This window comes from Xylocopa sonorina, chromosome 9 (genome assembly GCF_050948175.1).
Source record: "Xylocopa sonorina isolate GNS202 chromosome 9, iyXylSono1_principal, whole genome shotgun sequence".
In the NCBI taxonomy this organism is placed as follows: Eukaryota; Metazoa; Arthropoda; class Insecta; order Hymenoptera; family Apidae; genus Xylocopa; species Xylocopa sonorina.
Genome location: NC_135201.1, coordinates 5,362,530 through 5,385,955, shown reverse-complemented (window position 1 = coordinate 5,385,955; position 23,426 = coordinate 5,362,530). Strand labels below are relative to the sequence as shown.

Genomic DNA, 23,426 nt, shown 5'->3' with positions numbered 1-23,426 from the left:
CGACTATGAAAACTGGGACACCTCGCCGCGGAGGCGAATAAACGAGCACGCGTCTCCGCGTGTTCCCTCTTGCTTTATTAAGAGTTATTTTACACTTTCCGCGTTCCGTTATAATTATATTGAGATTATAGCAGCGATTAATTGCCTCGGAATTGTCTAGGTTGCTCAAGTCACATCGCGTTTGTTACACCACGCCGCGCGACTAGGTCTCTTCGGCGATCTCCGCTCGCAAAGGCCAATTTTCGTCTGGCAGTATAGCGGCTGTATTTGTTATGCGGTTACTCGCGAGCGTTACAGCTTGGGTAATGTGCGAAACAATGCGGATTACGAGAACGTGGATGAGTGAAAATTCGGCGGTCGCAGAGCGGAGAAGTTCCTTCGAGCGCGTATTAATTAGAACCCAGAATCGAAGCATTGCGAATATTCTCCCTTACAGAGTGACCCTTATAATCGTTCGACCGATCGATCGTATTTCCTCTAGGCTTTCGCGATAATCCGTGATACTTCCTGTTAACACTGTCTGAAGCATCGTCCAAGCCGCTAGAACTCTCAGACAATGTTAACCGGAAGGGACGCTTGATGGTTAACTGATTCGATATCACACAAAATGAACGCACGGTCGTTCTTTCTTCCCGTGTATTGAGGAAGGAAATTCTACTAATATACCCGGCTAGAAGTTCGGTCCGTCGCCGGTTCTCAAGATGCTCCCTATTTACAACCAACGATCGTTCATCAACGTACGGATCCTACAGGAATCTGCAGAGGCAGAGAAGAACGAGGACAAAGGGCAGGAGCGCCGTTCTACACGACGAGCCGTTCATCTCCGCCTCGGTAACCTTGTACTTGAACTGTTCCTTAACTTCTTGCGCTATGAAAGCTCTCTCCTCCGTCCTGATCGTCGTGGGAGACGGCTGCTCTCTGACTTCCTCCGCCATCACCGCCCTGGCTCTTGTCCTGTTCTTGCCCCTTCTGATGTACATTTCCGACAGAGCTGCGAAATATAGAATCGCCATTAAACGAAGGTGAAACCGGGCCGAGAACGCGTCAACCGATTTACCTTTGTCCACCACCGCGTCCTTCTCGAAGTCGACTTTGATGAGGGCCGACATGGTCACCTCGAACAGCTTGTTGTTGTCGTTGTTGGAAACCTCGATGGCCCTCCTCTTTCTGCCGAATCCTACTTGCCCGTTGCTACACTCGATCTGAAATATGGGGAACGATCCGGTGAGTGAAACGGAGCTACGAACAGCGAGAGTTCAAAGAGGAACAAGGCCCGTTTAATGGTGGCGCGCGTGTGTCACGAGAGGATTGACGTACCCCCTGGCACTTGTCCAAGCAGACGTTAACGGTACCGCGAAACTGAACGTAAGTGCTTTCTGGGAACTTGAAAGCTCGGAATTTCGCTGTCAGGAAGTCGCCGTCCACGGTGTTGAAGTTCTCGAACAGATACGGGTCCACGGAACAGCTGATGATAAAAGAACAAAAATATTGAAATGTAGAATTTAGCTACTACGGGCCTCGAAGCTTCTTCCGTTTCAATCGTGCGTTTATATCGCTTCGAAAAAAGAAACAAATAAAATCCCTTTCTTCCGACGCGATGTACAGATCGACTCGCATAATTACTGTTGATAACAGCAATTCTTTAAAGACCGTAACAGCGTTGAAATCCAATTACCCGTTGATGATGATAGTTTCCTCCTGCGATTTGGTGTCAGTGACCAACATATAGGTGACCAGCAGCCCGTATACAGGCGCGGAGCCATTGTCCAGGAATATCTCCATCTGTAGAGGCGTGCCTGGGCTGACGTTCAGTTCTCCAGTGACGAGGTTCTCACCTTGCCTGACGCCGACCCCCAATATCGGTACTGGTGCCGACTCGGAGATCTCCCCTCTGATGTCAATCACCCTGTTACAGGAAGCGAAAGAGGCGCATTAAATTTCTTTTTCACCTCGCTCGCGCGCGGGCGCGCAAAAAAAAGCATTATTCACGATTGAGTCGTGAAACGGTTGTTAGATGCTGTTTGAATGCCGCGAGTGCAATTTGAGGTGGCGAAAAAAGCGGCGAACAAACGGCATCTCGGACACGAGTCGAATCTACATGATTCACTGGACAATCAACTGTCTACGTAACCATTAACCCGTTTACAGGACGCAAGAACGTGGAGAACTGCTGATGAACCATGACCCGTGCTACTTTCGACGATCATCGAATCTTATCAACGACCTGAATCGCGTTTCTGCGTTCGCAGAGACTCGCTCGCCGCTTCCGCGGTGGAAGGGAAAAAAAATTGTACGCGGCCGGCTGGAAACGGTACCGGAATCAGGCGACGATGATGAAGGCGAAACAAAGCAATGGCGGCGATGAAGGTTCCGTTCGGCGACGGTCTTTTCTTCTGCGCCTCTGCTGTAACCTGCGCTCGAATGGACAACAGATCGCGGGGCATTCGAGAAATCTCCGCCATTCTTACTATTCGATCGCCTACGGATAATCGATTGATGCTGACAGCGATACCAGGCGCAATCCAATCGGCTCCGCGGAACCAGAAACGGCGATCAGGATCGAGAAAAGAATTTCATACCGCCGTTGCTCGATACGTTTGTATCAGTCACGCGAGATACCGCGCGATAATTCGACAATGAAGATTTTACGGTTTCCTGGCCGAGAGGGGCGACGCTTGGCGATCCGAGGAATCCGCGGAACGGAGACGAGCACGGGCCACGATCGATTGGCGGCGATAAATTAACGCCGTGGAACGGGGACCGGCCGAGGAGCGGGCAAAAATTAGCCGCGCGTTTGGTACGACAGCGAGAGTCGCGGAGAGTGTACTTGGGAAGAATGCCGTTTCGCGATGTGACTTTCGTCGACGGGAAACAGGAAGAGGATAACTCTGACAGCCGTATTCGCGTCGTTCGCTGGCTAAAATTACGTTGCGAGTTTTCTGCCGTCCGTCCGGCTGGTATGCAAAGTGAAGTGGCCTCCGACTGTGACTCGTGGAAAATTTATTCGATAATCCCTTTAAAAACGACCGAATATTGAATCCTCCTGTGCGGTTATTAAAGGTGTAGAATGAAATTTCGAAGTTGTTCGGCTGTCAAGGATCGACGATCGCTCTGAATGATAGTTCAGCACGTTTCAAGGTATGTATATTGTAAATGATCGAGGGGAATCGAAAGCGATTACGAGGACGAAACGTAAGAAAAGTCCCGAGTCGGCTAAGTTTATTCAAACGAGGTTCATACAGACAGTTTAACGCTGAGAAACGCCGAGGCCGCCTCGTAATGGTCGTTAGTGTCTCTTAAGCGACATTTACATGTTCGAGGCAAACAAAAAGATCTCCTTGAATGGTCGCGCGCCAGCTGGAACGTTTTACAGAGAATACGCGTGGAATACGAATGACTCCGCGAAGTGACTTTTATCGAGCGAAGGGAAAAAGGGGTGAAGATTTTGTTGGAATCACGTGCGAGCGGTTAAAATTACGTTTCAGGTTCTTCAACGCTTGATTACATAGGTTATCATCGATAACTAACGGCTATGATGACTCATTTATAGCTTATCGAAGAATCAACTGAAATAAACGATATTTTTTCATTCCAGAAGGGGAAACCGCCATGTTTTAAAAAATCTAGAGGACCAAAACGATCGAAAGACCGAAAAAAGGTTAAAAGCAACGAGTCGAATTATTTTTTATCGTACAGAGCGTCCTGTTATCCGTGGTATGGACGCCTTGGCCTCCTTGTTCCCATACCGTTACTGTTTTCTATGAATTGATACTGTTTCCCCCGCAATTATTTCGAAATTGTAGGTTGCATTGAACGAGCCATTTGGAAATATATAATCTGAACCTGAGCCGGCTCGTCTTGCTCCAATTAAAGGGTGAACGAACGCAACAGCTTGTCAATAGTATATCAGCGATGTTCACTTATGCGTACACCACTATTTCCGTGGCTCCGTTCCATTTTACAGACCGAGAGACTAACGTTTCCCCTTTTGATTAATCAGTTTTGCCACCTGTCAGGGCGATTGCGATTAATTGCTTGTTGCGAGCCAGCAGCGATCGCCTTGTCTGACCAGACACCATCTTATTTCACTGCACCCCTAGCATGGAAAGTTTCAGCCGCTTATTATAAATTATCGTGGAGTAAAATTCATGATACGGATGGATGGAGACAGAAATCGATTCGATCTATTTTCATTTACCCGCAGGACTGAATTAGCTATGAAATTATTATTGCTCAATTCTTAAAATCTTTAATTATTCGATTGCAAAGTGACTATTAAGTCAACATCTGCGAAAAAGTTGAAGCGTTAACGTCCCCAACGTTAACTCTGTACAGAGAGGAGTCGATTCGAAATTCCGATCGTTTCACAAAACAGTCGACGATTCTCTATTCAACGCGAGGACGAAAGTTTCGAATAGAATTCCATCCATTACTCGGGGCATGATTACTACTCGAAGTCTATTAACGGACGCTGTCCTTGATGAGAATACGCAACGGTCGCGCGGCCGCTTAGGCACGTTTGCCAGCTGTTAGAAACGCGCCCGTGTAATTCGCCTGGCGTCGTATAGGAGGCACGATTTCTACCTGCAGATAATCCACGCGAAACTGTAAACGTAAACAAACGTCAACGCGCGAACGAGCACGCAATAGAATGATAGAGGGCCGCGTCCTACCGGATGAACTTGACGCTGGGGCCACGGACGACGCGTACCACCGTGGAAAGTGAATATTAAGATGGAAGATGAACTCACTCGGGCTCTTGAAAGCCTGCTGGCAGGACGCTGCGTCGTACCGCTGTGTGATTCGTTGCGATCGAGATGGCTGGTTTCACGACGACTTCGGTGATAACACACTTCACGGTGAACGTGTGCTTGCTGGAATCCGCTGGCTCCTCCACTATTATTCGATGAAAATACACCTTCTGACCCTGTGTATCATTACACATGCACGCTGTAATTTTCTACGGGCCCCGTGGTATCCTCGATCGGGCGGAAACAATGAGCAGAGTCGCCACGACTTATCGTTTGCAATGAGTAAGTACAGAGATCGACGCGTTCGTATCTTTCGTTTGGGTTACCGGACTCGATTCCGACTCTCCTTAATCGAATGCAACGCTCAACTGGGAAATTGCATCCTAGCTTACTCGAATGAAAGTTCTATAAAATTTGTTGTCGATTCGTATCCTCTTATCGTATCATCGCGTACCATTTTGTATCGTAATGGAATGCATTTCGATACGCTGCGATACAACTTGCGACAAGTTGCACACGCGTCTCGAGGATATGTAAATTTTACAGAAATTTCTTTGAGAAACGATATCTTTTTAGGATTAACGCTGCGGAGTAAGAGTTTAGCTTCGCTCCCCCTCGTATTTCTTACGACCAATCGAGAGAGCTCGGCAGCTCTAGGGTTAGGTCAAGACTCGAGGTACTCATCACTTTAATTGTTCCTTAAGTCGTAGCTATTCCGCAATTTTATCGGCCATCAGACTGGTAATTATGCCCTACCGTGACTTTGTTAACGACTCTCGTGATACCGCATCGCAACATGTCCTGTTCCAGGAGCGGCAATCGGAACGTGGCGACGCCGTTGCTCAACTGAGGTTTGCAGGCCTCGTCTGTAAAAGCAGACACGTATCAGCGCAACAAAGTACGCGTGCACCTTCATCGCTCACCGCTTTCTTTACTCTACGTCGTGGGTATTCGAGCGGATGGCTCAGCGGACAATGAAAACTCGATCTTTACCTGGAAAGTCCTTCATCTGTTGCAGATATATCCTCGCCTGCGGGCTACTCCTCACGATGTCAACCTCCATCCACTGCTCTGAGCACCTCACTTTGCTCTGGACTGAAATCAGAAGACCAGAGTTTACTTCTGGGACACGACAAGCGTATATACATCGCCATTAAAAAGTATCGAGATACTCGCTTAATTGTAATCACGTGTACCGCGTGTGTCATACATTTGGACGACATCGTGTGAATCGGAACACGCTTGGCTATCAAACGCGTAACTCTTTTTACTGGTTATTGATGATAAGAAATTAATTGCTAAACGGAGAACGACTGTAAATAGCCACGAGGCAAAGACAGATATTGAATATCCATGGTACAACATTGCTGCGGTAGATGAGAAGATAGAATTGCGAGAGGAGCCAGAGAGCACGAGCGATGGACGCAGAGGGAAAGAAGAAGCGGATTGGCGACGTAGCCGCAAACTAACTTGCAGTATACCACGGTAATTGCCCCATAAAGTAGTAAACGTACCGACCTTGAAAAGCGACCAGCTGAAGAGACCAACGCTGACGTACTTACCACTAGGCACGACCCTCTTTATTCGCAGAACTCGACGATAGATACTTTCACCGTTCGCGACTAATGTCCTCGTAATGGCTTGAAATCATCCATTTACATTGCTCGAAACGTTTTACCAAACAGCGAGAAATGAAGAAATTCTAATTAGAGATGTCGATATCTGTCTGAATCTGATTAATCCATTCCATGGTCATGTATTCACTTCTTGTATTGGACTGACAGTACGATCAGCCTTTCTATCGAATTAATAACAGTTGGCTAAGTGTTTAATTGGGACGTGCACGGTTAATTCACTCTGCAAAGCCTGAGGAACGGTGGTAAATGATTTCACCCAGCAGCCTTGTATACTTCGCCAGTAATATCGCGGACGTCGTTTCGTACATAATTCCAGGCGTTGATCTCGGCAACAAGCGCGATATCTCTACGGGACGTGGCGCGTGCACTTCATAGTCAGCTACGTGGATCCAGTAATAACTCATGGTAAAGTATCATCGTCACGCGCGCAGCACGCCGTTAAGAAACGCGACGTACCATCCGCCGCGACGAGGGAGAACAGACCTCGAGAAAGTTTGACGAATACCCTAACGCATCCACGTATCGCGTTTCATCGTTCCATGGTAACGCAGACTGGATGATACGAAACGATGCAACGCTCTGATCATATCGATACGCAACGATGATACGACAGAGGGACACGCAACGAGTGTAGACGCGTATTCGTCGACCATCAACCATTTCAGATCGTCACGATAACGCAACGAGCATCCACTGCGAAGTCTGAACGTGGAATTTTCTCGAAAGGTCTCGTGACGCGTCGCAATTTTCCATCAGGAAAGATGTCTCCTCTCGTTTCCGTTTCCAGTTCAGACCTGACCTCTGACCCGTCGCGACGCGCGACATCTCTGAACGATGAAACATTATCCGCGCAGCTCGTGTCCCCATGGTTATTCACGGTTGCCGCGCGTCCATCAGCTCGCGATTAACGCGCAAATTACGTGACTGCACATTATGTCACTTTCAAATAGCAGCCAGGGTTGGCGGTCGTTTCCATTAGCGAGTTTAAAGCGATTCTCCCTAGGCACCGGCGCAACCACCTGTACGATCCTCGAGCCATCTTTCAACGGAGGTCCGTGACCTTAAACTTCTTCTTCTCTTCTTTCTCTTCTTCTTCTCCTCCTTCTTTCCGCCCCGTTCTTCTTCTCCTCTCCTTTTTGCATTTTCGACATCCGTTACGTTTTTGCCCTACCACCGGTGCGCTTCTTTTACTCGCTCCTCCTCCGGGCACCAGGTTCGAAGATTCCCAGCCGGACTGCCATGTCGAGGATCGTTCGCGTTTCTTCCTTTTCTTCGCTCTTATCCATTCCTCCGCTGCTGCTTCTATACCCTTCTCTCTCACTCTCCCTGTCTCATTCGCATTTTGATCAGCGTCCTCGCAACGTCGTACAGTGTCCCCATCGCGAGAGATCCCGCACCTCCCGTTTCTCCGTCCTTTTTTCTCCCTCTCTCCCACGTTGTTCGAGATGTCATTTATTTATCCTCGCTGTCAGACGCGCGAACGACTTCCTGTTTCAGTTTTTTCCCCGCTTTTTTTTCACCTCTGTCTTGAACCTCGCTCAGGGTCCTCCAAAGAAGGGGCGAGCATTTTTATTTATTTATTTTTTTTTTCGCGCGTTCCTCCGGTTCGGACACTCGGCGCCCATTGTCTTCGTAATTTATGCCGCCGATAGGGATCCGCTTTCGTTACCCGGTAATCGTTTCGTCCGAACGCCGTTGGTTCTCCGTTCCACGAACGATTCCTTGACGCCGCTAAGAGGGACTACGTGACCCTTGTACCTCTCCTCTTCGTTATTCTCACCCTCTCACCGGTCCCTGATCCCGTCCTGCGCTCTTTTCCGCTGTTAAAACCGAGAAGCACGCATCACCACGCTCTTTAAGAATTCCGCTCCTCTGCAACCTCCTTTTACCACCGCGTTTTACTTCCTCCTCTTCGTTCTCTCACCCCTTCTCACCCTTCTGCCTCGTATCTTCAAAAGATCAACACTTACGATCGATCTGCGAAAGTGTGATACACCCAATGTATTTTTCCACTCGCACAATGATATCGTGTCACGCATCCGCGTCTACGACACTCGTTAATCGCAACCACGATGGCGATTCAAATTTTCTTTGCGCTTCGCACATCCGTTTGTCAATCAAACGACGAAGCCAGCTTCTCATCTCTTCATTTACTTCGATCTGTAACTGGATATCTACCAGCAACATCTTTTCACGCGTCTCACCTCGTTTCCCCGGTTAATTGCAACAAGCGTCCCATCGTCTCGATCGTTACGATTTTCCACACGCTTCGGGACCAATCCGCCCGACGACAGAGCCAGCAACTCTGACCTCGTATTCTCTCCGATCGTGACTCAGCAACCGGTATCCCCCCGCGTCGATCGCCGATAGAAGATCTTTGTTTCGACTCGAGATCCGACGTGGATAACGTGTATGATACGCGAAGGCAGATTCGTAGATCCGCAACAAGGCTCGCGAGCAGCAGCCCCCCCTCGCCCTCCCCTCTACCGCTGCTTTTATTCCTCGTGTTCCCGTCGACAACACGCGAGCCCAAGAAAGAGAAACGGTGACCGGTTTCACTGTCGATGGCAGACGTACGATGCATCGCTAATGCTTTTCTCTGGATCCGCGGCGGTACCCCCTACCCCGGAGGGTTTCACCTTTTCCGGTCTCCGTCTCTGTCGGCCGTGCCACCTTTCTTCGACTGTCCCGCGAAATTGCCAGGGAGCACGCAGGAATCGATGGAAATTACCGCTACGTACGATCGTAGAGGGGAATTACAATAATCTCGAGCCGTTACAGGAGGTGTGCTAAGGCGAGAGCGAGTAATTACGCGTCGTCTGCGCCGCGGCGTGCGTCAGGTTGGGCGAGCTGCTACCGTTCGCGGATCGAGGATGAATAGCGTTGAGGAGGAACGGGGGCTGAGATCGATTCGTCGAGATTTAATCCGTCGAGATGTTAGACGTTGGTGGTCCGAGATCGCTGATAGTCGATCTAGCCACAGTAAAGCTGGATATTCCTTCGAATGCCTTCTTCGCGTGAGGTGAACCGTTTTGGGGGTTAAGAAGCTTCCGGTTCCAAGTCGCCCTCGATCGCAGGGAACTGTACGATATTTTTAAACAGCGATTCAGAATTGATGAATAGCAAATTAAGGTGCAAGCAAAAATAACCTTTATAATTGCGCTGTAGTTAAGAGTTAAGAGTTAAGAGAGATAACTAATTAATGCGTTAAAAGTGTGCAATTATGTAGATGGGATATATGCGTTATAGTATGCCATAATTTTTGACGGCGCACAGATTTTATCTACGCGAGCTCTCTAGCCTTCGAGATGTTCAATGTATTCCTCTTTAACGTTATTATATCCTTAATTAAATTTATATCCTTGCTTAGCGTTATTAAAATTGTTCAACGACCACACCGGTGCGACCATATCCGCGCACGATTATTCCTGAGGGCTAGGATTAATTGAAATTTCTCTGACGGCTAGAGGCGTTTCAGTACCGTCACGTGGCCGTGGATTTCCCAACAACGAACGGTGCATTCGACCCCATTTCCCGCGTAAGGCACGCGGCGACGCGGAAGGGTGGAAATCCGGTGCGGCGCCATTAACATTCGCGTTCCGTCGTCCATGCGGTGTTAACTGTACCCGGAACGAGGTGGCCGTGGTCGAAAAGGGCAGCCTGTTAATCGTGAACCTCGTAAAATACGGAGAAGCTATTGAGGCCAGGAAAATTTCACCGGCCAGCAATTAAACCAGTCGATGACTGGTCGATAAATAGTCGGTAGCGAAGAAAATCAGCCGAGCAGGAAGCCCGTGTGCACGTGGGCGTGTTTTCTGCACGCTGTTATCCTTTTCGCGTGGATGTAGAGCAACTCGCGTGAGAAATCGATCGCGCCTTGCAATTAGAGGCTTACCCACCAGCTAAGAGCGGAGTCGTTTCATTTCGCCGACGAGATATTAACCCCTGCGCGATCCTTCGACGTTTTTCCATCCAACCATCCTCTCCTTCTTTTTTTTAAGAAACAAATTTGTAAATTCTGCTATTGTTATTCACAATTATGGCTAATTAATCTGCGTACCGATAGTTAATTGTAAGAAGGAAATATTTTTAAGGAAAAATACTTAAAACTAAATTTATGCAGATGCGCAGGAGTCGTTGTCTTCACAGTTTTATGGTACGAATAGAAACGTTAACTTCCTGAAAAAAAATATCGAGGAACTCTCGTCGAATGGTAAATTAGGGTCGATTAGATATCCAAGACCGCAGTTACACCGGTCGTTCCACGATCTGCATCGTGACGATGAACTAACAACGATCGTTATACGGCACAGCGATCGCATCGAACGGTACACAGCCAGCAGGGGTGCAGCACCCCCCGTCGATCGTTGCGGCAATCGCGGAGACAGTTTTCGGAGACACCGCGTCCGCCAAAGACGATCGTCACGATCGAGTTCGTCGCAGCCAGGTGAATAACGCCACGGTCGTTCCTTTAAGTCATTCCGTTTTACCACTTCCGCTTCCAGGCATAGCGCACATCGCTCGATAAATCGATACGCTTTCGATATTACAGTTAGACCGCTAAGCCGATGCTAAGCGTGTTCCCAACGGCTGGGACCTGGAAATGAAGCGGTCTCGCGGATCGACGCGACGGAAAGGGAGCCTTATCGGTCGCGCGAAGCGTTACATCGGTTGGTAATTAAAGAACGTGCGATATTAATTGCCACAATTTCGAAAGAGCTGCAAGTGTAGCCGCGTAACCACGACCACCGTTAAGCGCAACGTTAATTAAACAGCCGCCCACGTTTCCCCAGTTATGCAAATAAATTCGCACATTCGCGATCCAACGTCTCGTACTAATACAAACGTCACTTATCTCTCCCTCTCTCTCTCGCTTGCTGTATAATTCAAGCACTTTTACATAGAACAGCAGTCACTCGACGATCTGTACGCGTCACCGCGAGTCATTTTCCCGCAGGACGACGCAACAGTTGCGCGTCTATGCGTTTTACCGAGTGTTGGGACAGAAAAAGACGAGCGTGCAATTTCCACTTCCGCTTAACTATTAACTATTGTAGGCGAGTGGCGGCACATGGCATCTGGCTGAGTCCGTCTCCTATTCTTTCCCCGCGATTTTTGCGGGCTGTGACGCGCGAGATTCCGTCCTGCCTGTAATCTGAACGTAGGATTCCGAACGGTCCTTTTTCCCTCGCTTACTTGCCGTCGGCAATCGCGACTGCCATTGTCGCTTTTTACGCCTGCCGTTTTTGACGCCAGGCACTTCTTGCGATATCTGGTATATCGCCGCGGCTATGCCAGCGAACGAGCGCCATTAGAATTCCTGGCCGCCATATCCGACGGGATGCTCGCGCAGTGGCGGCAAAAAAGGAAAAGAAGAAACAGAGAGAGAGAGAAAGATAGAGAAAAAAAAAGAGAAACTTAAACTCCGCGGGCCGAAATAAGACGAAAATCGAGAATAACGAGGTTTCGTTTTTTGGCGTGAAAAACGACTTGAGGAGCACCTGTCGAGCGAGCGCGCATTAACGTCCGTTTAAACCGCACCATATGTCATACTATCTAGCAATAGACTCCAACTATTAGCGCACCGCTTGACAGCTCCACCAGGACTAAAAAAGTGCGATTCAGTTATTCCAAACCACCGCTGATTTAGCTTTGAAATATTCCATCAAGATCAACTGAGCGCCACCGCGCCCTCTCTCAGTACCCTCGCCTCTCTAATCACACGTAATTACCAAATCCAACGTGTCTCGATATTCAAACGAAGCATCGCTCAAAATACTGAAGTAAGTCAACGATATAACACACGTAGATCGCATCGTTCGCCAGTATCCCACTTAATAAAGACCCAGGTGGGAGCCTCGCGTGTTTAGACGGTCCAACGAAACGACGCCGCGTCGATGGCCCCGGGATTAGCGTTGCAACGGGTGCGTAACAGGATCGAAAGTTGGTAATCGATGCGAGGCAGGTTGACCGCGAGAATGATAAAAGAGGAGCGGACTGGTTAACGGTGATTTCATTCCGGTTCCTTGCACCGGGCCACGACGATGCAACGGGCTGCCAGCGGTAAATCACTGATCATCGGTGGATCATTAGCGGTCCTCGATTCCGTCGATAGGACCAGAGTAAACGAGGGGGGGGTTAGGGGATCGTCTTCGTATCGACACACAGGGACCGCCTAAACGTTCACCGTAACCGATCGATATCGGCTCGCACGAAATTCCGATGACGCTCGACTCCTGGAAGCTCGCTGATCCTTATCCGAGTACGGTTTCTTTCGATGTTGGCTGAACGTTGCGTAACCGAAAGTAAGAAACCGGTTCGCGAGATGAACAGGCGGCCTCGACGGCGGTGGAAACGTTAAGTGATTCCTCCTTAATCGTATCGAGCATGCAAAGGAGTTCATCATTCGATAAATCGCCGGCGAGATTCCGCTGCGAGATTGCCGTGAAATAGAGAGGGCCACGGTGTGGAATCCCAGCCACGCGTTTCGCTATTTTCTGCCTCGTATTGGTGGTTAAAACGACGCTGCGGGGCGAGACTCTCTGACTGACGCGTTTAAGCGTCGCGGCGGGTGTAAATGGACGCGTGGTGCCCTCATCGTGACCGAGGTATTAACCGAGCGCCGGTTTATTACGCGACACGGGATAGTTCGCTTCTAAACATCGCTCTGGCGATTTCGAAGGTACAAAAATGAACCAGTGGATCGTACGAGACGATTGCTGAACTCGTTTCGCAACCAACGCAACGGAGAAACGAAGAGAAACCCAGAGATCCAGGCGGTGATACGAGGGAGAGAGCCCAGAAAGTGCAGATTCTAAGATGTCCTCGTATACGCTGCCCATAATCGATCGCGAGGACCATGTAAACAGCTCTACTATCCACACTGGAAGGATGCGAACAAATCGTGGGCAAACGATCGCCACGAAGATCGAGCTACCCTTGGAATTCGGTGGTACGAGGTGTATCGTTTACATCACCGATGCTGTTCACCCATGACGCTGGTAATCGATTGCGCGGAAGCGATCGATCGTGCGTCGCATATAGAAGCCGGCCATCTACATGCTGACACGGGCAGCTCGAATCACAGAAATCCTAGGGAAATTGTGTCTCTGGAATACAGACGAGTTCCTTATCGATACGCGGTCGAACTGCAGAAACGCGGAGGGTAACGAGGCGGTCCTCGATGGACCGGTATCCGGCCCGTACATCGTTTTCGAGATCGCATTAAACCCGACTGGTTCCCGCGCGAGCCTCGCGAGTAGAGATAAAGGAGGGAGCTGTCGATTCGTTTTCACGATTCGAAGAAATAATTGTCCAGGCTACGAGGATGCAAATGACAGCGGGGGATTGGTCGCCGGCAAGGGTCAGTCACGAAACACATGCGGCGCAAGGAGCAAGGTGCAACAGCGCGCGCCAAATGCAGAATGAATAATTTATCATGGCGGCGATCCGTGCACGAATTATGCGCGTACCCAGCGATTACCGTTATGCACATTTTCGGTAATCTGTAGGGCGATTAAATCGCCGATCCGCGGCGCGCACGATTATTTAAACAATTTTACGCCTCGGATCGCCGGTGCATAAGACCATAAGACGTTCACACGCGTCGTTACGTTTCCGTGTTTCGCTTTTCCATTGTTGCACCTTCGAAATCGATACTTCTAATTCTCTAATCCTCCACTTTTACTTGTCACGTGTATCAAGAGAATTTATAGCAATACACCATCTTGACTTCTATCGGGTAAGAGGATGTACAGTGAATTGTTTTAGGGAGATGAGAGACTCTGGAAATCGAATTTTCAACCAAGTTTCCTAATGCATACCACGAGCGGAACACTGATGATTCGCAACATAAATTTCCACGATAAACGCGTATTCTTATATTCCGTGGATCTCCATAGTAAATCTCCCTGTCTGCTCCATAACTCACTGAAACACCACTCTGTATAATACCCACGCGAAACGTAACGAGCGGCGTCGATTTTTCATCGGGAGGCATCCGCGGCATTCTTTCGACGATCGCGATTTCAACAGGGTCAGAGATTCCTTAATTACCACCGACGCGTAACGGAATCTCATCTCCGACGAACGATCACGTTGTTCGTGTTTTTTTTTTTTTTTTTCTCTTCTCTCCTGCTATTTTTTGTTACTCCGTTGCTCGCCCGTGGAAAGAGAAAACGGATCGAGCCCCGATGAAACCGTACATCGTATTAGCGCGCGCAATGTCATGGTAATAAGTCTCTTTCACGCGAGATGGGAACGTTGTAACGTTGTTCCGCGGTTCAGGATAATCCTTTGTCGTCCGACGAGACTTCCTCGCGCTGTCATTGTCGCGATATCGAATCGCGCTGGATCTATCTCCGAGCGACTTCCGGCACCGCTTTATTATCCAGAGTTTGTGGTGCTCTCGACCCCGGCACGGAATACATTTTCCAGAGGATACTCGCGGACTTATCTGATCGGTGGATTTAATTGTTTCCTCGAGTTCGTCCTTTCCTCGTTGATTCTACGACGTCCCTAACCTCTCGCGTCTCCGCCATTCGTTCGTTTCCCTTTTCTACGATCCGCGATAGCTGTTCGACGAGAATATAAAGCACAGTCTGTGTTCTAAATATTAGTACACGTTCATATCTGTGCGATTTTAGAAAAATTCAGGGGTTGTTATTGAGTTCAACTCTAAGAACAGCCAAAGAGAGACAAGGGTAGTAATTATTTGTAAAACTTGCACAAAGAGTAACTCTTCTTGTTAAAAAATGGTTTGTCTGTTGGAAAAGAAGAGATTGTTCAGCGCATCAATTTTGTTAGACGACTCACAGAAGAGGGATGCGAAATTTCTTCTCCGTTTAAATCGCTGCGGATTTATAGCCGCTGATATCAGCGGCGGAACAGCGGAATTTTCTGATACATTTACCAGTCGAAAGGAGCGGATGCTCGCGAGCGATGTTACGTCTGGAAAGCTGTGCATGGGTTTCAGCCGCGACTCGAACGCTCGCGGAGGAACGCGCGATGGCGCGCCACTCGGGGGCAGGCTTTTTGCATCGCGGCTAATGCGGCGCTCGTAAGCTTGGAAGTCGTCAAAACATCGAGTATTCACCGCGACCATCCTCGCAGCGCGAACGAGCACCGTCACGCTCGGCAATCTGGCTAATTGCCCGCTAATAAATTCAAACGAGACAGGCCGTGGCTTCTCTCTCAATCAATCGGCTCGCGGATCGGTTTTTACGCGAGCGGTAACGCTTGTAACCGCGTCCGGCTCGTCGCAATCCATCACACGGTGTGCGCCAACACATTGTTCCCAGTGGTCCAACGAGTCGTGAATTTGCACGGACGCGGCTCATTAACGACCGTTATAATCGTTCTCTCGCGATTCCTTATTAATTGGATGGCGAAGATAAGAAAAGGATAGTTTGGTTAACCAGCCGTTTCATTGCCGTTAGTTTACAGCCTGTGTCGCCTCTTTTTATACCGTTCTCGCTCTCGTATCTGATCGAGGAAATCCTCGCGTGCTTCCTTTTTTTCTCTCTCTCTCTCTCTCTCTCTCTCTCTCTCTCTCTCTCTTCTCCCTCCTCGCTTTGTGAGGCGTCTCGCGCGCGGAGCAGGACTTTCGCCTGTGTTTCCAGTTTTATTACATCAAGATCGGGGGCCATTCCATTCGCGTTATGGCACTTCCTCTCGAATACCATCGTAATTATCACGTTCGTTAACATTAATTCCTCATTAATCACGATTTTCATCGCGAGTCGCGCGTACGATCACCTCGCGGGCCGTGGTCGAACCCGCGGGATCGGTTTATTAATGTTTCCCCCGATCGTAATGTTTCTGGTCTCTGCGAGTAAACGATAAAACTCGCCGTGAGACTATCGACTCGCGATCGCGGCTTGTTTCTCCGCGAAGGCTTCCGCGATACCTCAATCGTATCAACGCGGTGTCGCGTTTTGATACGCGACGATGCGACTGCTACCATCCGCGGCGATACGGAACTGTGATACGCGACGACGAGGATACGCAACAAGTGGACACGCGACGTTATATACAGGGGGAGAATCGGTTTCTATCGAAGCCGGAAGATATTTGCACGCTGCTCAGGGTACGTTAAAATACGAAGCAGAGTTAGCCTGGCGTCGAGGAGCGAATCGCGTTCGCTCGAGTCGCTCGCTCGAGGCCACTGTCAACCTCAATCGGAATACCGTCTCTGCTCGATGAATTACGGATGACTGGTCGGTTTTCGGAAATAACGGGGACCATCGACGAGGGGCGGCGGAGTGATTAATGACTCGAACGAGTGCGTGAACCAAGCCAATAACGAGACGCGAGCTCGTGGTGCTCTCTCACGTTCGTTCGGTCATTATCAATCGCGAAAACGAACGGTCGCGGCGGTCTGCAGAGGTGGCTCGAGCGCTGGTAATGAGACGGATCGACAGGGTAAGCGATTGTTCCAGCGGAGCGAGGAGAACCAGCCGACGGGGCGAATTTATGGCGGTCGAAACTGAGGGAAGCGTACTGGTGCGAAGAAAAACGCGACCAATGGTACTTTCTTGAAAATCGCCTATTTGTACGCGACGCAAGATCAAACTGATTGACTTACGTAGATCCATTGAGTAGGAAGCCTTGGAGTTGAACTACTGAACTCATTGAACGACACCTTTTTAATCTCGCGGTACGCGAGTCCAGTCCAATCGAAGAACGACATCACGTTTCAATTACCATTTACTAATCGTTTCAATATCCTGCGTATTGTAATCGAAATTGAAGAAACGATATTTCTGTTAACTACGAGAGATTTAGGAGAATGACGAGCGACTTGTGACTTGATAAGGCTGCGGTTAATGGACCTTTTTGATCTCGCAATACGCGAGTCCAGTCCAATCGAAGGACGACATCACGTTTCAATTACCATTTACTAATCGTTTCAATATCCTGCGTATTGTGATCGACATTGAAGAAACGATATTTCTGTTAATTACGAAAGATTTAGAAGAATGACGAGCTACTGTGACTTAATAAGGCTGTGGTTAATGGAGGCGTGAAACATGGACAGAAGATCGACTTAAGTAGGAGGTCAACGTGTTCTTTACGTGTCAATCGTCGCTTCGCAGTCTCGCAAGAAGATACTCGCAGCCTAAAACGGAGGCGAGGTACCGATGAGAGAGATTTTTGCCTGGAGCCTCACCTTCGTGGGGCTTATACGGTATCGAGGGGACGAAAGACAGGAATTCGCCCGTGGGTGCTCCTGTCTGTTCGTCGTCTCCACACGCACAACGTGCCCACGCATTCGCGGTGACACGACACGCGTACACCGCGAGTGGTCCGACCGGTATCCGCCATATTTGGTCGGAGGGACAGCCGCGTGAACCACAGAGGCGAAGAAATCCGCCAAAATCGAGAGGTCGCCGATGGTATCCTTCGAAGATTCTGACTAATGAATTAACCACGAGTTGATAACCATAGATAACCACTCGTATCGAGATCAAACAACCCCTGTTTTCTCTAAATTATTCTATGCGCGTCTCTTGCCGAAAGCAGTTCCATTTCTTTTTACTCTTGAGGATCGAAGAACACCTAATTCTCATTCTTTTCGCTGAAACGAGCATTGCATAAATTCCAAATAGGCGCGATGGAGCGTTAACGAGTATCTTCGAGTGTTCAGGAATCTAACGGCCGGTTTCCAGTAAAACTTTCCGCGGTGAATAACATTTACGACGGGATAACCCTGGTCAGTATGGCGCGCAGTGCCGAAGAGGCGAACGGGAGAAGAATGGACGGCACGGTCGTTCCATCAACGGGTCCGTCACACGTGCAACGTGGACATAAACGTAAACGATTCCGTGTCAAAGATCACGATCCTCCTGGTGATCGTTCCCTGCGAGCAGCTAAGCGCGTTAACCACGGTTCCGTCGTCGAACCGTAAATTTCAACAGTCCTCGAGAGAAACCAGCTTCCAGCCAAGACCCAGTTACGCTTCTCCCGCTGGAAAAGAAGCGGAGAAATGTTCCTGTCGATCGCTAACCTGAAACGTTCACCAAAAAGGCGGACACGACGTCGATCGACGACGTAATCTCGAATAAGAAATGCGTCGATCGTTGTGTAACAGATTCGTTTGAAATTTCCAGTTTCTATGAGATACGATCAATCTTTTTTTTTCAAGATCGTTTATCAGCAGCGCGGAAAAAGAAATTAATAATTCGATTTCACGAGCGCCGTCTAATAAAAGCTATTAGTCCGCAGGAAGCGGTCGAATGATCGATCGATCGACATCTGAACCATCTAAGGAGATCGACGATCGAGCGTCCGATCTCGAATTCTTGGAGCTCGTTTAAATTTCAAACTGGATCGGTGACGAGGATCGCGGGGAATATTTTTACGCTTCCAATTGAGGGACCCTCATTAGCAACTGGAAACGAATCACTCGCGTTACAGAAGAGCTGTGTTTGCGCGTACCTCTCCCGCTCGTTTCATCCGCCATGCTAATTTAAAAGCAAAAGTGAACCGCTGGGATCGATCGTGCAAAAATCGCGATAATTCTCCGACAACCATCGACAACCGCCATTTAACACGGTTGTACGATAATGAAACGAAATGAAATGCGAGATGCGTATTCCCATTTGTTTAACACGCTCGTCCACGGTGGTCTTAGGTAAAAATCGATGAAAATCGATCGCACGACGGATCGATTTGCTGAAAACCGGAGTGCCGCTCTTTTTAGCCTTTCCACCGCTCTCCTCGACGATGTCCAACGTCCGTGCAGATTGGCAACCGGTTTTCCTATGGCCTCTCCCAGCCGATTCCTCACTCCCACTCTGACTACCGCCAACCGATTCCCATTCCACCTTCCCGCATTCTCAGCATCCTCCATCAGGGCCACGGCGTTATCCCATCCTCTGCACCCCTCGTTTCGCCTTTCCTCGCCCTTCCCCGCGACGTTTGCTTTTACCTTTCGATAGAAATGCCACGCGTTTGTCACGCCGGATGTTACGCGACCGGTACCGCGAGCCCTTCCTGTGACGAATCTTAGAGTACAGCGCGTCCACCACGGCTGTTACCACCGCTTTAATCAACAGTTTATCCGCGCTTGAAACGGCCATTTGTTAAACGATAGTATGCTCTACCACCGTGTTCGTTTCATCTTATTTTTGCTTACGTTGTTTCACCTGCGATTTCGATTCAACTCCGCTTCTCCAGACTGTATTATTTTTTTTTAATGTTTATTACAATTTTGTAAATGGAGAGCATATGTTTTATCTATGATATGATACTTTTGATTGTAATTATTTATGTATATATTTGTATAGAAATTATTTACATGCAAATGTATAGTTTGAAGAAATTATTTAAATGTATATTTGTTGGGAATGTTTATTTCTGTAGAAGCGAGGTTCACTCGAACTCCGTGCGACAACCCACGTGATTCACTTTTCCGCGAACGCTCATTTCGTATACAAGGTGAGCGGTCGATCGCGAGGCGACGCCTCGCAATTAAATGCGACGCGACCTCGGACTCTGTCGCACGCACGTCGCTGCGAGCTCCGTGTCCTCTCAATTTTCTTCTCGCTTTATTTGTACCCATTCACCGTGTTTCGAGCGAGGCTCTCCATTTCTACGCCCACGCCACCGATCCATCCACGGTACGTATTCTAATTATTTCTCTTAAACGATCGCCGGGACCGTAATGGCGGCCAATAGGACTACATCAATGTGTACTTAACGACGCTGTTCGTCGAACGCATGAATTACAATGCAAACTTCGCAGCGAGGTCTTCTTTCTCTTCTATTTAACATTAAACGCAGGTGATTACTGTTCATTTGGTTATTAATCGTGTTACTATCCTTCAGTAATTTTTACTTCATCGTTTTCTGTTCTCAAAGTGAACCTACGAAAGTCATTTGTTGCGATTTTTGTCGATGTTGAGATTTGTGGCAAATAAAAGTGTTCTGTTTTATACAGTTAAAGAAAATTTTGTATTCTACGAGAGATTCGACAATTTTCGATCCCACGATGGAAACCACGACGATCGCCATCTAATCTAGCCACAGCCTGCTATCCAGCCACTTCAGATTAATCGCGCAACACGATTTAGCCCGCGATCGAACGCGTTTCTTGCCTCAAGTTTTCATTTCCTTCCACTTCGAACCGTCGACCACAAGAGAGGATATTGAATCCGCGAGTCGAGGCGGTTTCTTCGCAGATTTCCTCGTTTCAAGTAACGACGCGCAGTTTGTATTTTTACCGGAACCCTTTGCAGTGCACACTGTACTACAAATTCTATTCCCACGGCGTGACCAAGAAACGCGGCACTCCTCCCACGTCCATTTTCGAAGGGAAAATAAAAAGACCAGCAGCCTATTATCCTCGAGGAAGCCGAAACGAAATGCACGGCGACGAAAGCGTTCCAGTTGGGTCGAATTTCACCTTCCATTTCCTCGATCCACCGCGTGCCTCGAATTCGAGAGCAGCGAGGACAGAAGAATGGAATACAAACGGCAGTATCTGCTTCTTTCCCCCGTTAAATCGCTGTAGACTCGTTCCATATGCAAGCAGCAAGGTGAACGAGTCCCTAAGACCCTTCAGCGCGACCAGCATTCTGGATCTGGCTTCGAGAGTCCGTCGGGACTCGTGGATTTTCGAGACAGAAAGGAGTCACGGAGCGAGCTTCCACGCGAAGCGTGGAAAATCACTTTCCTGCCCGCGTTCCCTTTCTTTCGCGCGGTCGAAGGAATCCTCGCGTAGCCAGTTTCGACTCAGATTGGTCGCGTTGGCGACGAAACTCGGACCTACGAGACCTTCTGAACCCTTCTGCGAACCTTGCGATCGACGCTAAGAAACGTATTACAGGCAGGAAGCAATCGACAGCCACTCGCCTCGCGTTTGATTACGCAAAAAAACCCTCGCGCCACTAAATCAAACCGCGACCTCGCGGCCATTGCGGTACAATTAATTCGTTACCGATGCATCCACGAACGCCTCGCTTTCGCCGCGAAGACAAGCAGCGTTCGCGTGCTGTTCGAATGAATAACGAGGGGCCTGGTCACGTGATTCATCGAACCTCGTCATTGTCCGAGTGACGCAATTTTCCGTTCTCGCGATTATTGGCATCCTTGCGTAACGCACCGCCACTTTCTCCCTTACGACAGCTGGACCCAGGACGGAGGTTTCTTACTAAACGGAGAAACCTGACGGTTCCTCCGCCTCTTTGAAACTAAGATCGCGCCACGACCACGGCCGCGTTTCCGTTAACCTCGCGAGGGAACAGTGGCATCACCCCAATCGTTGCACCGGGCGAGAAACAGGCCGCGTAGCCTCGCTGAACGTACAACGAGGAGGAAAAGAACGCGAGTCGCTGAGAGATCCACGGGAGCATCGAAACAGCGAGGTCGTCCGCGCAAATGGACGAGGCGAGTGAACGTCCGTCGGCCTTGAGCCACGCCATCCGCTCTCCACGTGACGTTTCGCGTAGCACGAAAAATTCGGGACGCGTCCCATTTCCCAGGCAGAACGCAGCTGAACCTGCGTTCGATACGATAAAACCATGCTCACCGTTCGCTCGCGTTGCCCCGAGGACGCATATCCAGCAAAGCACCAGCCGCCAGGATCCGGTCTCCATGTTCGCTCGCTCGCTGGACGTCCTGAGCGCGAATTCGACGGGGAAAAGGTGACACGGGAGGACGAGGACAGGTGGGAAATGTAGGGAGAGAGGGGAGGGAAGGTGGGAAGAAAGGGACGAGACGGTGGATTTCGATCTAGCCGTGGAAATGTCTCATTTATGAGGATTGTCGCGCTCGTCGTGGGTCCACCGTTGTTGGGGTCCCAGCACGGTGGTTCTCTGGCACTTTCTCGGATGGCTCGTCGTTCGTTCGCTAGAACAAGGTTCCAGGGTACACGAATTTCGATGGTGCACCCGAAAACGGAGGCCTGTCGGTGAGGAAAACCGGGGAGAGACGCCGCGGCGCAACCGTGCTCGAGTTGTTCCCCGTGCGAGTACGCGAGAGACACTGACGGGCCCGCGCCACTGGCGGGAGAGTTCGAACTACGGACCGGCACGTATCGGACCCACAGACCGCGCAGCCGGACGTCGACGCGGAACGGGGCAACATCTTTTTAACGGCGCGCACGTGAGATCCGTCCGCCTGTACATTATGCAGCAGGTACCCACCTCGTCGCTGATACCAGCCTTTTTTTTCACAGCCAGATCCCTGGATCTGTGTTCCGGCGATCTAAGCGGGAATTAAAAGGCGTCGAGGTAACTGCCGTCCATTTTGGTCTAACTTGGCTACAGGAGAAAATAATGCATGAGTCACGGGGATTTTTTCAAAGATAGCGATTAGAGGAACTATTGCAAATGAGTGTGTGAAATAAAAATTTCTTAGAATTCTTCAGCATAAATTATTCTTTATTCTTGGACTCGTACGAACTGCGAGGATCAGGCCCTTAACTATAAACAGTTGGAAGCTTGCTCGAACTGACAGGTTTCTTTCATCATTCATATCCAGGATTCTATTTCCTACAACAATATTCATTTTTGTTCCTACGATAATTACTTTTTTAAGTGACTCAATGGTTATTGAAATTTGTACTTTTTCAGCTACGAGAAAAGCGGGGTTTTCGAAAGTCCAAGTAACGAGCCCGCTTTCACGGCACCGCCTTTCGACAATCTCGAGAGAGTCCAGCGGGAATGTAAAGTGGGTGTTGCGGAGGCTGCAGCAGTTTCGTCCTGATTGGTATGTAGATCGATCGGCGCGGCGGGATCGATGAGAACGATCCTCGTCGAAGGATCCTCCTCCCACGAATCCTGCTCGCCCGTCGACTTAACGAGCTCCGCATTTTGGGCCCGATAAACGGGCCAATATTTCACCTGCGACGTGTTTATGTTCCCAACGAGAGCCGAGCCGCGTATCTGGAAACCGTCCAACTGGTACCCGCGCGGTCGTGGCGATTCTTTTTTCGCAGGCAGAAACGCCAGTCGCCTCGCCGTAGGCGTGCGGTCGAACGAGACACTCGCGGCTGGGCCTTACATGGATCCGCGGTGAGTCAGTGCCCAAAGTG

At 49.3% G+C, this 23,426-nt stretch overlaps 1 protein-coding gene across 1 annotated transcript; it reads right to left on the bottom strand.

The window, feature by feature from the left end:
- Positions 1 to 54: 54 nt before the first annotated feature.
- Positions 55 to 22,242, bottom strand: Qsm (Zona pelucida superfamily protein qsm). Its single transcript, XM_076902132.1, has 8 exons — positions 21,921 to 22,242; positions 5,745 to 5,846; positions 5,508 to 5,617; positions 4,752 to 4,927; positions 1,676 to 1,906; positions 1,318 to 1,465; positions 1,058 to 1,202; positions 55 to 991 (listed from the first exon to the last, which is right to left on the bottom strand). The coding sequence occupies exons 1-8, from the start codon at positions 21,985 to 21,987 to the stop codon at positions 747 to 749; spliced, it is 1,224 nt and encodes a 407-aa protein (XP_076758247.1). The 5' UTR covers positions 21,988 to 22,242; the 3' UTR covers positions 55 to 746.
- Between the last annotated feature and the right edge of the window lie 1,184 nt (positions 22,243 to 23,426).

Coding starts and splice junctions, on each gene's coding strand:
- Qsm (XM_076902132.1), bottom strand. CDS start 21,987: ATGGAGACCGGATCCTGGCGGCTGGTGCTTTGCTGGATATGCGTCCTC. Junction 1,203..1,317: donor GCTTGGACAAGTGCCAGGGG/GTACGTCAATCC, acceptor CCCATATTTCAG/ATCGAGTGTAGCAACGGGCA. Junction 992..1,057: donor GGACGCGGTGGTGGACAAAG/GTAAATCGGTTG, acceptor TATATTTCGCAG/CTCTGTCGGAAATGTACATC.